This window comes from Labrus bergylta, chromosome 15 (genome assembly GCF_963930695.1).
Source record: "Labrus bergylta chromosome 15, fLabBer1.1, whole genome shotgun sequence".
In the NCBI taxonomy this organism is placed as follows: domain Eukaryota; kingdom Metazoa; phylum Chordata; class Actinopteri; order Labriformes; family Labridae; genus Labrus; species Labrus bergylta.
In genome coordinates, this window is record NC_089209.1 from 10,320,954 (window position 1) to 10,337,236 (window position 16,283).

At 39.9% G+C, this 16,283-nt stretch overlaps 1 protein-coding gene across 1 annotated transcript; it reads right to left on the reverse strand.

The window, feature by feature from the left end:
• Positions 1-288: 288 nt before the first annotated feature.
• LOC109989658 (apolipoprotein B-100-like) lies at positions 289-15,684 on the reverse strand. The gene is made up of 28 exons (XM_065963881.1): positions 15,598-15,684; positions 15,434-15,463; positions 15,085-15,197; positions 14,821-14,966; positions 14,573-14,720; positions 14,274-14,426; positions 13,895-14,019; positions 13,712-13,797; positions 13,166-13,610; positions 12,903-13,017; positions 12,529-12,675; positions 12,233-12,444; positions 11,928-12,123; positions 11,646-11,825; positions 11,329-11,532; positions 11,053-11,220; positions 10,742-10,947; positions 10,224-10,406; positions 9,999-10,129; positions 9,686-9,896; positions 9,425-9,597; positions 8,863-9,023; positions 8,669-8,778; positions 8,210-8,583; positions 2,105-7,939; positions 1,905-2,016; positions 1,514-1,700; positions 289-1,427 (listed from the first exon to the last, which is right to left on the reverse strand). Exons 1-28 carry the CDS (start codon positions 15,653-15,655, stop codon positions 444-446), a joined length of 11,193 nt encoding a protein of 3,730 aa, XP_065819953.1. The 5' UTR covers positions 15,656-15,684; the 3' UTR covers positions 289-443.
• Between the last annotated feature and the right edge of the window lie 599 nt (positions 15,685-16,283).

Genomic DNA, 16,283 nt, shown 5'->3' on the forward strand with positions numbered 1-16,283 from the left:
TATACACTGGTTTTCATGGACATAAGTAATATAAATTGTAGGTTATATCAATGCATAAGTTAGGAAGTGTACATTACTGAATGGAATGTAGAAAGTAGAAAGAATTACTGAACAATACTCTTTAGTCAATGCACTTTATTTAAGGCAACTCGAAAACACACACACACACACACACACACACACACACACACACACACACACACACACACACACACACACACACACACACACAATACAATTAAACTTGCAAAACATTGGTTTTACAAGTTACAAGTAACACCTTGAGTACATGTTTTACCATCTATTTTATTTTTTAATTACAATTAAAAATGACACTTTGTGTTTGTATAGAATTTTCACAACATAACTTACATATATGTTTAAATTATATAGAAGCAAATTAAACAGTTATTTAAATCTTCAGTTTACTTGTTCAGTTGGAATTACAGGTTAATCTCAAGCTTTCCATCCTTTACTTTTACATAAAATTTCCACGGAGCAGGAGCTTGATGCAGATAGTCAGAAAAGGTTTTGTTAAAATGGTTCACTGCAGATTTGAAAACCGTGAGAATGTAATCCATGGTGCCCTTTAGAAACTCTATGTCCAAATCTCTGTTTGCATACTTAGTAATTGTTCTCATTAATCTAGTAAATTCCTCATGGAAAGCATTAAGGTAGACAGCAATAGCATCAAGGAAATCAGACTTAAGGGTGTTGTCAACAAAGTTTTGAGCTTTGTCAACAAAGAATTTAAGAGTGTCGCCAAGGTTCACCAGGAAAAAATCTAGATTATCTGGGTTTTTCAAAAGATCCATAATATAGTTAGTAATAGTCCTTACCCTTTCCCTTATCTCATCGATTATCTTGGCACTAATCATAACATCACCATTGGGCATTTTAACCTGTATCTTACTGAAAAGGCCAGTTACTACACTGAAAGTGTATTCTGCATTACCAGCCACAAAGTTAAATGTCTTCTCCAACCAAGAAGTTATGCTAGCTGTCATCTTATTGAGCACATCAATGAGAGAGGTCATCTCCTCAGAACCAGGCAATTTAACCTTGGTCTCCTTCAGGACATTGATGGTAGCATCCAGTAATAACAGAACAGTCTTCTGATACTGAACAACAGTGTTCCTAAAGAGGATGGAAACATGGCTCAGGTCTGGGGCATGGTTGTTTGCAATATTGTGGGCCTCCTCAGTGTAGTAGATAATAAAGTTCTTCAGCTGAGCAGCATGTCTTGACAGATGGTATTTCTCAACAAAGCTGGACATACTAGCGGCAATGGCTGGAAGCCTTTCCTGAAATCCATTGAGCATGATGTCATGGGCCTCCATGTTTATTACCATCTTCAGATTTATTTTAACAGCATCTTTGACGGAGGCTCGAATGGTGACGATATCAACATCCTTCCCAGGATCAGACTGTTTCGCATGACAGAGATAAAGTCAGATATACAAGTCTTTATTATTACTATAATTGTGTAAATGTAAAAATTTGAGATCCTTACAGCATAACGACCATAAAGCCTGGCATTCATCAGAGATGGGATCCTGCCATGGAGGTGAAGACCCAGAAAGCCAGAAGAAGGTATTGAAATTGTGCAACTGATTCCATCTTTGCGGACAGCATAACGCAAGTTCATATCAGTGAAGGAGGAGCTAGTTATGTCCACATTAAGGGTGAGGCGAGAGTCACTGTAGAGTAAGGAAGAAACGTGTCACTGTTTTCTAGTAAAGAAGACAACTTTACCCAACAAACTATTTTACAGGAAGTAATTACAGTAAAGAGACCAAGTCGTTACTGAAAATAAATTCAACAAAGTGTGTTGTGGAGTTACTAGTAAAGTTAGAAAAGCAAAATACACAAAATTTCACACACTATGCTTATTTAAATCTTACCTTAGTGTATGGGAAAGAATGTGTTGAATGTCCATGGTTAGGTCGCTGTGGGTAAAAACCCCTTTACCAGTCAATCTTACTCCAGCATCCTCCAAGTTTAGGATAATGGAAGCTGTTAAAGCACATGGACTTTAGTTAAAACCCAAGCCTATGTTTTTTATGGAATATGTAAACTGTATTATGTTAATAAAAACACTTACAGTCCATGTCATATTCCAAGAAGATAATGTCAGATGTGGCAGATGACCTAAAGTCAACCTTGAATACAGGAGCACCGCCATCCAATTCAGCAGCAAGGTTTGAGGAGTAAACTGGGCTGACAAACTTGGCATTTGTTGAAATCTTCTGCTTGTCAGCTGTTACTTCAGCAATTGATTTCCCAAAGATGGCGAGGTCACCCAGGTTGCTTGTCTGGGATATTTCAGTCTCCATACTTGCAGTCAATGAAGATGTTGGTGCGAAGTCAATGGTTGTCTGAACAATATGCTTCCCATTATTGTGTAAATTCCTATTATTGTATAAATTTAACAAGTTTGCCTCGTTGTTGCTGATATACTTCAGCACGGCATAGACACGGCTCAGGGAGGCTTCAACTTCAAGACTCTCATTTACATCCATGCCAATGACTTTGGTTGTGCCATGGTTAAGTTTGGCATCTGCAATAACTTTGGAAACTGAGCGTAAGCCATCAGTATTCAGATACACATTGATTTCATTATCCAGTAATCCAAAAACTAGAAAATCTTCAAGCACTGTACCATCCATATTTGCCCTTGTGGATGACTCCATGGAGACGTATTCAAAGGTTCCCTCCAGTTTAAGCCTATGGTCCATGTCAGCCTTTCCAATAGCCTTAATCACCGGGATTTTGAAATCACCTATCATCCTAAAGGTGGACAGAGCATTTAATTTGGTTTTGGTGTCAGCAACCAGATTTTGTTTGGATTCCAGGTTGAGTATGGGCAGAGCAATCTTTGCGACTGTAGCCACAGACACAGCAGTTTCAAGGGTCTCAGTGTTCACACTGAACGTGCTGTCATAAGTTCCTTCAACGTGCTGATTTTCAAGGGATAGTGAATTGGCCAATTTGATTCCTCTCTTAGTGGTGAGACTTGTGGTGCCATCAAGTTTGGCTTTTAGACTCTCAAACACAGAAGCTGTGGTAGCTCCCAGACGGAACACAAGATCATCCTCAGCAAACAGTCCAGCATTGGCATTCAAATTAATGATCGCAGACTTGAAAGACAGATCTGTGATCAGGTTGCCGACAGGGTGGATCTGGATAAGACCCATCATATCAACAAGTGGGGCAGCTTGGCTCTTCGTATAAACAACCTTGGCATTTACATCTACAGTTTGTTCAGTGGTTGTCAAAATGTCCTTCAATCCAGTTTCCTCATACAAGTTCAAATCACTGATAGCTGGAGTATTTAAATTAACAAATGGAATATTAATCTCAGGAATGCTGATGGGTGATGTCAGGAAATCAAGGTTTGCTTCCCCTTCTATAGCAGTAAGAATGGCAGCCTCCCTCTCATTGTTATCTACAGTTAAGTTGCAGAAAACCTTGTACTGATTAAAACGTGCCAGAGCTACTGTGTTCATATGATGTGTGTCAGGCCTGAAGGTTGCTGAGTAATCATTCTGCAGATCAATTTTGACAGCAAGAGCATCATTCAAACTAACCTTTGTGTTTCCTTTATTCTGCAGGCTAAACACAATCTCCATGGGACTGAGAGTTACATCAATCACATTGTATAGGGCTCCGTTGACCAGACCATTCAAATCTGTGCTATGGGTTGCTTTCAGCTCAACTATATTTGGATTGACTGTGAACCGAAGGTCACTCTTGTGGGAATTCTCCTGAGAGTTGAGGGAGGCAGTACCCTCATTACCCACAGTTACTGTAATAGAGGTACCTTCCTGCTGGACAACAGCCTTTTGAGTTACAGATGCCTCACCAGTGAGGCCAATGATGGGTAGGTTGACCACATGTTTATAGGAAGTGTCCATAGTGGCAGATAAACCACCATTAGTAGCTAAGAAAGCTTCGTTTAAAAGCTCAGCATTGTAAGGTCCAGTGGTGGACTTAAGTATGGTCTTAACTGAGACCTGGGCTGAGAGGTCAGAAAATGTCATTGAGACATCGTGGTTTACAATCAGAAATTCATGAGTGACCTTAAGGGTCTCAGCAGCAATCAAACGCCCCCCGGGAACAGCAATACGGGCAGTGGAATCCAGGTTAAAGTTAAGGATTTCAAAGCCAATAGATGTACCTTGAGAAGTCAGGAAAGCGGTCAGCTGAGGAGTCCCATCTACATCATGAGAACTCTGAACTTCAGCAGCATTCCTAATTGTGTAGATGGGAGTGTTGACTTTCATTTCATAACTCACTTTACCAAATCCAGGAATCCTGATCTCACAAGGAATTTCTGGCAGCTTGAATGGTGGAAGTTGAAGAGTCTCAACGAGTTTCTCTGCTTGAACACTGGGAAGGGTGGGAAAAGAGAACTCAGGTACTGCAATCTCCGGAAGTGAAAACTTAGGCAGGGTAGGAATATAGTTCACGATCAGGTCTCCAAATGAAGTGCCGATATCAAACATCTTCATCTGGCAGTTGAGAAGATAATCAATCAATTCAATGAATATCTGTTTAATGTCATTCATTGAGATGGCAGTGGCTTGCACAGTGTGTAAACCCATGATGGTGAACTGAGGGATATCCAGTTGTTTTGGGAATTCAAACTGGTAGATCTTGTCTACACTGAACTTTATAGAAGGTACAAAAAGATCAGTGAGAGGAAAGGTGAAGGATGGCGTGTTAAATTCAACATTCCTCAGGCCAGTCATAAGGCCTTCGATGATTTGCAAAATCTCTTGGACAATTTTTTGCTGAGGTGCTGCCTTCTTAATCATCTCAACCATATTGGTGAACATATCAGTTAAAGTGGTTATAAACTCAGTATAGGGCTTCATTGCCATCTGCAGATAAGAAGTCATTTTAGCATTTAGATCTAGGTTTTCAATTTCCTGCTTTATAATTTCAGCAAATTCCTTTAGATTATTTAACACAACTTGTTCCTTGAAATTTTTCAAAAATTCCGTAATGTTAATTTCTCTCAGTTGCTCCACAGCATCCTGAATAGAGTTTAAGAAAAAGTTGGCAAAGTCCCTTGATGCTTCAAGTTTCTTTTGGATTTCAAGAGATTCTATGAGGTCATTTACAAAAGCAATGTATTCGGCTATCATTTGATTAGCCTGAGCCACAAAATCATTATAAACGAACAAATGTACTTTCTGCTCAATAATGTGAATATATACATTTAACTCAGCAATTATATCTTCAACCTTTGTTGCTTGCAAGTAGTCGAATGCACCCTTGAAGACTTGCATGAATTTGGTGGGAATGTCTGCATTATTCACCATCTGGGCTAAAGCCCTGATGCTGTCATCAACTTTTAACTGCTTGATGAGATCTGCAACCTTTTCAAAGATTGCTTGAACCTTTCTGTCAAGCTCAAACTTTTCAATCAGGTCTCTCATAATAGCATATAATGTGTTTATCTTATCTAGGATGTTGAGGTCCTGAATTACATCCCTAATATAATATTTTATATCTATGAACATCTTTGTGGGAATTTGACTTACTAGTTCATCAATGTGAGCTTTAAAGTCAGTAGATGACATGTAACTCTTCAGTTCAGCAACAAATACTTGCATGTCAAAGGCCATTATCCTTTCTATCAAAAGCCTCATTATCTCCTGCAGTTTAGCCTTGATTTCATGCTGGGTTTCAAAATCATTCAGAAAAGCAATGCTGCTGTCCTTAAGTTTTTCCAGGTCAATCTGCTGGATCATCGCAGAGACGGAATCAATCACATACACAACCATGGTCTTGGCAAGCATATGGTGCTGGATTGTCTGAATGAGTGTTTCAGTAAGGGTGCCATCGACAATGATCTCCTTAATCACAACAGAAAATTGTTGGATGGAAACACTGAGATCTGACAGCAATTTCTCAAAAGATGCCTTGAGATTTATCAACACGGCTTCCACATCCTCCATGGAGATAACATATTCTTGTGAAAAGTCACTTAAATACTGCTTCATCTGAATAACCCTGCCTTCTATATGCAATTGAGAAACAAATTCATTTATATATTGTTGAAGAGCCTCAAGTTTTACTATCATCTCCTCATTGTTAATGAAACCTTGCAGTGCCTCTGCAGCATACACAACAAAGCCCTTGATGCTTTCCAACAGGGCAGGCAGATTTTCAATAAGAGGAAACTGAATTATATGACTGTCTGTGCTCTTGTCATACTTGAGGAAGCCTGAGATGGCAAATTCCTGGTCCTCTGTGGAGTCAGTGTTGAGGATGTTTGTGAGGAAGGCACTGGAAACCTCAATTCCCATTCTTTCAGCAGTGTTGTAAATACTCATGTCCTGGTTAAAAGCATGCTCATTCACCTTTGATTTCATTCCGAAACTGGCCTTCTGCTCTTGGAGTGATAGAACATTATCCAACTTGTTGTCAAAGGTTGTCTCAAAGGAAAAGCCATTATCAAGCTGCTGGGTCAATGATGCTCTGCTTTCATGTGAGCTAGCGATTACCAGGGGTTGTGCTTTAAGGAGTAACTTGCCATAGAGCTGGGCACTGTGCTTTCCATACATGGTCATGTCTCCATCAGCGTTAAAGATGGCATCAAGGTTGAAATCAAAAGGAACAATACTGCAACGGATGGTGTGGTCAAAGCGCATTGGCTGTGAGTTGAAGCGAGCATCATTGGTAATCCTGGCAGCAAGACCTATAACTTCAAGCTCAGTGTTTTGGTTCATGTGTGTTCCAAGGAACTTTCCAGTAGTGCTGCATTTTGCAATTGCAGCCATATCAGCATAATTTACCTGATATGTGTGCTTGAGCTCTTCCTCACCATAGATAGCTTTCAGGCTACCAGTAAGATCAATTTTGTAAAGTTCTGCCTGTAGCTGGGCCTCATTGATGAAGTTGGCTGTCAGAAGTCTCAGGTTGTTGTTGACATTTGCAGAAGCTGTGTATGGTTTCAGGTCGATGGTGATATCATGAGTGTAAGCAGCATATTCACTTGCAGTGGCTTCAGCCTTTGAGTTGAAGTCAAGGCTAGAGAGTGTAATTGTCAGAGTGTTGGCATTATCAACTTTAATGTCATGCATAACAGCCTTGTTGATTATAGACAGAGAAGCCTTTGAAGCATCAAGCCCAGCATTGAAGGTGTTTTCCAGTGTAAGGGGGCTCTGAAGGGTTGTGGTTCCACTTGTTGTCAAACCATCCTTGTTCATTGTCAGAGTAGCCTTGTGAGTAGCCTCATTCTCGAGGAGCTTCATGGTAGCATCACTGTTCACAGTCAGACCATTGGTATTCAGGGAAGCAGTCATTAGAGAGTAAACACGGTTTTCAGTGTAGTCTGCGTTTGTCTCAATTCTCAGAACGATTTCGCCTGCACCAGCAGAGGCCTCAGCCTGATTGCGAATTTTCATGCCAAGAGGCATGGCATTTGTATCACATTTAAGTGACAGCTTGCTATCTTTGAAGGAAAGTTCAGCAACATTGGTCAGAATGTCTTCAAAGGTATTGGTGTTGGAAACCACTGACAGTTCACCATTGGCAAGGGTTGCTGCAATGGTGTTCTGGGCCTTGACAATTGAGGAGTCAATCTGAACAGTGGAATCAATCTTGGCCTCTGGCTTGAATGGGGAGATTGTGAATGACTGGGTTGAAATGGTCTTGCCATACATGGGTCCAACCTTCAACATTCCTTCAAGGTTGCTATCAGTAGAGATTTCTTCAGTGTTGATTCCTGCCATACCAGTGTGCCCTAGCACAATATTGAGACCGAGGGGGCTTGTGACTTCAATCTTGTTGCTGGTTTTCAAATAAATTTTGTCTGTGATGGTGGCTTCTTCGACAATATTAATACTAGCCTCAATGAATTTATGGGCTAAAGTGCTTTTCAATTCAGCCTTGATGGAATCAGAAGTGGCCAACATTCCAGAGCCTAAATAACAAGACAAGAAATAGGAGGTTGTAAACTAATAATTGCATTGTGTGAGTATTTTCTGCTAATTATTTTTGAGATAGATTCACTGATATACAATAACTCTCAGGAAAATATACATAATAAAGTAGTTTAGTGTTATCAGAGAAGACTTTATCATTGAAACTGAAATAAAGTCCTTTATTCAAGTCCAACTTAAGTTTACATCTGTATTTTTAGAGCATAACAACCTGACATATTACTAAGAAATGAATAGCATCCACTACATACCGTCAATCTTTACTGAGAGAATGTCGAGTGGGGAGGTTCCTTTCACATCAAACTTAGCTGAGTAGCTTGGTGTCTCTACAACATCTTTCCCAGCAGCGATTGAGGCCTCCATGTTGTAAAGGTTGCTCTTCATCAGAGCTGAAACTTCAGCTTTTCCAAAAAGAGGAATAGCCAGAGTAAGGCTCTCAGGGACAACAAGCTCTGGGATAGGAATTTCCATAGAGACAAACTCCAGTCCAAACTGGGGCAGAGAGACAGTTGGTGTGGTCAAGGCTGGTGGGAAGTTAAGCTCTTCTGTTGACTTTCCACCAAGAGGAAGAGGGACAGAAATGATGAAGCGCTCATTGTTGAAGTAGTAGACGGCCTTCGCCTCACTGTTAAAAAAATATAAAATGCATAAATGTTTTGGAAAACTTTTCCATGTGTTTCAAACATAGTCATTGAGTTCTTTACACTTACGTATTCAGGTACAGTTTCTCTGGCAGGGAAATCTCAGGCATATCAGGCACTTTGAATTTCTTTATGTAAGGGAAATCGGCACCATACTGTTCCATGTAGTTGTTTGCCGCCTAAGAAAAAATTATCATAGTTTTATGCATATTTCAAAATGTTACCAAAATTACATGAATGACTGTTAAATCCATGATTCATACCTCCACAAACTTCACGAAGATGTGACGGACCTTCATGTCAGTCTGCCCGACCTGCATGTCAAGGAGCTGGTTGCCATACTTGTCAATGATGTCTGCTTTTGGCAGGCTGGTTGTCTCAGTGTTCACATCAGACTTGACTTCAACCTCAACCTTGGTGCCATCTGCAAAAACAGCACAATTTCATTAGCTGGACGACATGATAAAACAATGTTCTAAAGTTAAGACCATAAGTTAGATTTGTTTTAACAAAATAGAAGTCGATATTTTCAAGAAGCCAGGTTTTTTTTTTAACGGAAATTTAATAACAGCAGTATTTTCAGAATGGTAAGCATAAATTTTGAAATATCTATATTCTTTCATCCAAATTGAACCTAATGTTTGTGCCCATAACTTGCCAACAATCTCTTGTCACTTTGACCCCATTTTGTATATATCCCCTTTTTCACCAATGTCTTTCCATGGCTTTATTTGAGTTATGACCCAAGGGTATATAAACCTTTCCAAGAGCTTTAAATTAAATTGCAATAATATATTATGATAAACAGCATGACATTTAAATTACCATATTTCATTGCGATTTCCTGCTCAGATGTAGCATCCATGACCTTGATTTCACTCTTGAGCCCCAATTCCATTTCTTCATCACGTTTCAGGTTTGCTGTGACAGTGGCGTCAGCATTGATTGAGGGAACAAGAAGTTGGACTTGAAGCATACCTTCTTTCATGGCCATAAGTCTGAAAAGCATCCCAGGGAATTAGTGTGCTCTCAGTTATCATTGATACATTCATTTTATATCTAGAGAGTTTGTAGCTGATTTCTTACTTGGCACGGCCAACCAGGGACAACTGAGGGATGTTCTTGTTTATTAAGTCAAGAGAGATGGAGTGGGTTCCTTTGCCCTTGGTGTTTCCATCAACAACACCCAGCCTAAGTCCAGCCTCAACATCGTAGTCGGGGATCTGGATGTCAGCTGTGATGACATTCTTCCTTCTGTTATATTTCATCATTGCTGTGGCTTCAGTTGGCTCTGCACCTGTTGTTGACCAGCCAATAGATTAAAATAAAACAATTCCATTCAAAATAACATGATCAAAATTAAGTTTATAATGAATAAGAATAATTTTCAATGCATTACCTTCAGCTCTCAGAACAAATTTCAATGAGTCAACCTTCTGCCGGCCCTCTTCTCCCTCCCTGAGGAGCTCGTAGGCAATGGTAGCTGTATACTCAGTGACTTCACCAGTTGGGTGTAGTTCGATGGCAAATCTATGAAAATTATGAAATTAATTGTTCAATATTCACTTGTATTTCATTTTGATAAATGAAATGCTTTGTCTGTGGTTTAGAAAGTTTTGCTCACTTGCTGTCTCCAGTAAAGGGGAAGTAGGGGGTTGTCTCTTGAGAGAAAGCATCAGTGTACTGTAGAGCAGTGCAGTATTTCATTCCAGCGAAGAAGGGAGTGCACTCACTGACATCAACCTTGTCCGTCACTGTAGGAGGGATGGTCAACTCTGCTGATCCAGTCACTGCCACCAAGTTGTTACTATAGTTCAATTGTAGAAAAGTATTAATTTAAGATTGGCTAATTCTAAGTGAAGACATTTATTGTGGCAGTTAGGTAAACAGGATCCCCTGAATTACTTTATTCATGCTATAATTAGACTGATCAAATAATTTGCACTTTGATTACAAACAGAGCCCTAACTTTTTCCACTCGTTCAAACCTCTTCAGGCTATCGTGCTTATAAATTTCCTTATTAATCATAAAGCAAACCCCAGCTGTAGGTTTCTTTTGTCATTTACAGTGTTTGTGTTCCCCATCATAGCGATTTGGGGGCAAAAATTAGCAGAATAACTTAAAGTTTTACCCAAACTTACGTTATTTTGACGAGCTTCATTGGATGCATTGGAGCAGGGATGGTCAGCTTGACATTGTCACGGTCCAGGGAGATCTTGGCACTGAGACCACTCTCATGGAATATGCTGGTGTGCATCTCTAACCCAGACTTGACATATTCAGGAATGTATGAACCAACCCTAGTGTCAAACTCAATGCCAGCAGAGGGCATGAAGGTAATTTCATTCTGTGGAAATACAGCAGACATAGGGGAATTGTTTTAATTTGTTTTGCTGAAGTCTTTATCATTAGATGTCTGTTTAACCTAGACCTAGTTTGATTCAATACCCACCATGTCAGGAGCAATCTTGAGTCCACCCTTGATGCCAGGGGTGAAAGTACCAGACAGTGCAATCCTCAGAGGCACACCAGTGGTAGTAGGCAAGAAGAACTCATTGTCCATGAAGATGTAGTGGGCAAAGATTGTGTTGTCAGACTTGGTCATCAATGCCTTCACAAGCTGTGGTAAAAAATAACATTATCATTACAAATGTAGCATGTGTTAAAAAGAATGTTAAATGTTTTAAGCTATTACATTTTTGAATTGAAGTTAAGGATTTTTTCTTACATCTGTTGGAAACATCTTTAACATGTTGTCTATCATCAAGGCAGCGGAATAGGCCATCTCTGAGATTTCACTGGTCTTCAGGTATCCCAGCTCATTTCCCAAAAGTCTCAGATAAACCATTGCTTCGGGGGACTGGGTTGTCGTCAGTTCCCTCACAAGTTTGTTGATGTTTCGACTCATTTCCCTCATCAGGTTCTGGGACGCCTGTACATATAAATACCCATATTATATTCATTATTGTATGTTAAAATCTTACTTTCTGATCATATATACGACAATAACTACATTTGTAATGCATTATTTTTTTATCCTTATACCTGTCTCTTCATCCTGTCCTTCTTCAATGCAGGCATCATGTTCTTCAGGATCTCATTGACTCTGAGTGGCATGTTGTCAGAGACGAAGTACATTGTTTTCAAGGCAGTGTCAGGGAAGAATCCATCCTCTCCAAACAGGATATCAACAGTTGGCTCAAATCCTTTGCCCTCCATACCGACCTGTTAAGGGGATAGATTTTTCCAATTTTTTGTCTACTATCAATTCCACTATGTCAAGTCAAATTTGTTTAATAGTTTAGTTTAATAGTTCAAATCGTTTACCTCCATCATGTCAATGTCATAGCCAAAAGCCTTGAGAGTCATTTCAAGCATGACCTCCTTTGGCAGGTAGCTGGTACCCTCAAATATCATGTTGCCCTCAACAGATCCGATCTTATAGTTGCTTGAAAACTTAGTAGGGTCCATAATTGGTCCAATTTCGTTACCCTGTAGGGCATCAAGAATCCTCTGCCTCCGACTGTAGGAAAAAAAATTTATAATCAAAGCAGTAAACTACTAACAATGTAGAATAAAATATACAACACATTTAAATAATTAAATTTAGATTTTTAGTGATGATTGCATACTCTTGGGTCTCTGCCTCAGTTGAGGACAAAATGTTGGTCACATGGGAGATCACAAAGCTTTTGACTTGTTGGTCCTGCTCATTTGGCATGGAAATAGCCAGCTGGGCCAGTTCAGTTGGCTGGGGGTCTTTCATAAGTACCAGATATGCAGCAATACGCTTTTGCATGGGACTGGCACTGTCCAAGAGCACCTGCATTAGAACCTCTCTGCCCTGTGACCAGTGAAGGTCGACAAAATTAGATTACAGAAGAACTTAATCCAGTAATGTGTCAGACTTTGAAGGAATTTAACTTACCTCTTCAGGGACAGGAGTGAGTCTGTATGCTTGAATCGCAGCCTGCTGCACAGACAAGGAAGCTTCAGGTTGGTTCACACACTGGATCACAGCAGCTCTGAGTTCAGGACTGGCAGGTCCCATAGCTGCAGCCATGTTTCCAATAACCTACAGTAAAAGAACATGTTTTTTTTCTGTGGACATTTTGCTTTTATTTAGCTAGGACAGTGGATAGAGTAGATAATCGGAAGAGAGTGGGGATTGACATGCGGGAGCCGCAGGTCAGACCTGGGCTGTCGCATGTAAAAAATACATGGAGCTGCTAGGCCTTCAGCGCCCCCTTCTGCTTACTGTTGCTGGCAATTTTGATACACTGAATATAGATAGTTACCTACCCTCAATGTCATGAAAGTGCTGTCCTTGTCACCAGAGCAGTCGCCCAACTTTGCAGCCATGAACTCAGCAACTGAATGTATTTCTGGGATCAGTTTTCCTTCAGCTTTATAAAACCTTTTAAAAATCAAACCTTTGAATTAGAATTTATAACCTTTAACTTATTTAAGCTTATTCAACAAATGGGAAATTATTTTTAGGAAGATACTTTACTTTTATTCTTCTAATAGGATTAAAGGATGAAAGTGTGGTTGAATTCACTCACCTCTTGATAACATTGCTCAGGGCATACATGATGGGCTTGCTGGGCTTGTATTTGGCCATCTCGAGCATGTCATTGATTAGCAAGGCAGAGGGATTGGAGACGAGTCCCATCGCAAAAACACCAGCATCAACCTCGGGTGAAGAGGTGTCAAGAGTCCTGAAGATCTGCATGATGGCACTGCTGCACTCAGGGGTTCCACACTGGGCGAGGACCTGGAAGGTCAGGACACGGGACACGGCAAGGGCTTCAGGGATGGCGGGACTCAGGGTCTCGGTCTTCATTCCACGGACGATGGTGACCAGCTTTTGGAAGAGGTTGGCCCTCCTGTCACTCTCATTCTCAGGCAGAGTGGCCAGTTCTCCGAGGAGTTTCAGACCTGCATCTTTATCCTGGATAACACTCTTGTCCTCAACAGTCTCCATGGGAAGACCCTTGACAATGTGACCTTTGATACACAGTTTAAGAATCAAATTTAATTGTTCAGACATTTAGTTTTAGTTTTGATAATTGCACGCTTAATTAAAAGAACAAAGTTAAGAAGCTTACTGTGGTCAAAGACTCCATCGTTGTAAGGAGATACTTGAACCAGAGTCAGGTCTTGCTTTCCAACATTGGTAACTCCATATTCTGCCCTGTGTAGAGCCAAGAAAATGTTAAAAAGTACAGTACGATACTCGGACAATTACATTTGAAATCGCAGAAGAGAGTAAAATATCAGGGTTCAATTACTTGTGTGAGAAGGGAATGAGGATGTGTTTCTCAGTGCAGGAGCCAGAGGTCATATGTTTCTTCTCATTGTCAAACTTATAGTTGCAGGTCTGTTTGCTTCTGATCAGCTTGGACAGAGGGAAATGCTGAAAGACATAAAAATCATCTAATCTGTCTGAGTTTTGTCTAACCACCTTAACAATTTTGGGAATGCATTGTGGTTTGGTTTTACAGTAGACTACAAGCCCACCAGTCAAAACTAGAGTTGTAATTGGATTTTTGTTGGGCTTGAAGTCACAGAAATTAAAAAAATCGGTACTGCAGCGAACCGCTCAACTTGTCCTAAAATGTTTTAAAGATTTCAAACCAGACCAACCTACGTGTTGTTTGAGTACCTTACCATGCCAGAGATGAGTGCCAGTGGGCTTGTGTGATCTCTCATTGGGACAAATTTGTCACATTCAGACAGATCCCTGGTGAGGCTGATGTCTGTTGCGATGTCCTCTCTCGTGTTGGTTGACAAATGGGTCTTGCAAATGCCATGGATTGTGGGCTGAAATAAGTGTTAACAGAGATATGAATCAACAATGTATTCTGTTGTATGTTTTTCATCGCATCTGTAGACAACTATCCACACAAGGGAGTAAGAAATGTTATCTTAGAAGTTTAAACTTACATTTTTAAGTGTTGGACACTTACCATATTCCTTTGCTTGACTTCTTCCAGCAGAGGCACAGCCAGAGCAGAGATGATACCCCTCTTCATGTTCAGGATGGTTGTTGTTTCACCAACTTCAGGGTACAGTTTCACATCGTGCACACCCTCAATCACAACCTTCAGAGAGTACCTACAGAACATACGAGACTATTACTATGTATTTACTCGAAGCAATTGTGTTTTCATGCATCTGGGTGTCATTTAATTGAAAACCCATTGATGGAACATACCTCTCCATTTCAGCAGAAAAGGCCTCTGAGCTGGCAGCTGGACCAAACATAGGGTTGCCCTCTGTGTCCATGTCGACCACCTCACTCAGGCTACAGCCAGTGGTGCGGATGATGAAACTACAAGTCTGAGGTACTTCAATTTCAACCTGTTTTAAAAGATCATTTCAGATTTTTCCTGTTATATGTAGTATAGAAGGAAGACAAAAAGTGCCTTAAATTGTAATTGAGATAATGGAGAAAGAGGAAATGTATCTGATTCAGTACCTTGCAAGTGGCCTTGGGTCCATTCCTGAGATTTGAAGCACCATTGATGGCATTCAAAGACTCAGCATTGTACTCATATTCATACTTGTGGTTGGCTTTGTATCTTTGGTTTACTGTAAGAGAAGATATTGATTTAACATTAGATTCTGGTATCATAACATGTTGTGTAGTAAAGAAATGTTTTTAATTTAATCCAGGAATTTGAGTGAAAATATCAAGTGAATGTCCTAGCATCAGTAGTAAAGTTACCACTGGTCTCCTAAAGTTGTATTATTTCTTACAGCTGCACAACTATAAAAATTTTTTTGCCTCAGGTTAGGTTATTAAAATATTAAGCACTGGGACTTACTCAGGCAGGGTGAACGCTCCTCTTGGGCATCTATAATGATATACACATGAAACTTTAACACCATTACATTGTAGTCTTTGTATCATACAAAAATCTCAAGTTATGAAAAAAATACTTTAAAAATGAATCATATAGTAAAATGAGTTTTAAATAATAATACTTACGCGTCAAGGTTAGCGTGGTAAGTAGTAGAGAAAGGAAAAGCTTTGAGTCCGCCATCATGGACTCTCTGCTACTCTCTCCTTGGGGCTCCTTTGGCTGAGACCTCAACCTCCTCCTCCTTGTATGCCTTTTATACCGAAGGTGTTCTCAGTGCAAGGTAGGCGGGAATTACATACTGCTCTGTCTCAGCTCCAAAGTCCACTCTATACGTATGTGTGGAGGGACAAAGGCAACTAGTTTCATGAAGTTTCCATGAATGTGATGCTATAGTTTAAAAATCTGTGTTTTCGTGTTGAAATGTTTGATTTCATTCAAGTGGCTGTCATAATAAGAAAACAATAAATTACAAACAAGCAGAAGTACTTTATATGACAGATGATTTACACATACCAGGTTTTCAGGAGTCTCCTCCCAGTCAGTATTTAGACGACATGTTTGTACAGGATTGTGTCAACTCATCTGCATCAACGCTTAACAAGACTAATTTCTTTAAAGAAAATCTTGCTTGGGATGCACTTATTCTTATAGTAAAATGCTTTTTTGAAAATGATTTACATGTCAGTGATTAATATTGTTAATCAAGAAATCCTATATATTCACAGTTTTTCATTTCTACATGATTTAGAAAGTTTAGAGCTATATACTGCATGATATCAGCTGAAATGCTTATTTAAAAGCACAACCCAGA

Bases quoted from the DNA above. Each gene is read 5' to 3' on its own strand.
- LOC109989658 (XM_065963881.1), bottom strand. From the start codon at position 15,655: ATGATGGCGGACTCAAAGCTTTTCCTTTCTCTACTACTTACCACGCTA. The intron at 10,130-10,223 runs GTGAGCAAAACT...TAATTTTCATAG, and splicing joins CCCTTTACTGGAGACAGCAA to ATTTGCCATCGAACTACACC. The intron at 1,701-1,904 runs GTAAGATTTAAA...CTTACTCTACAG, and splicing joins ATTCTTTCCCATACACTAAG to TGACTCTCGCCTCACCCTTA.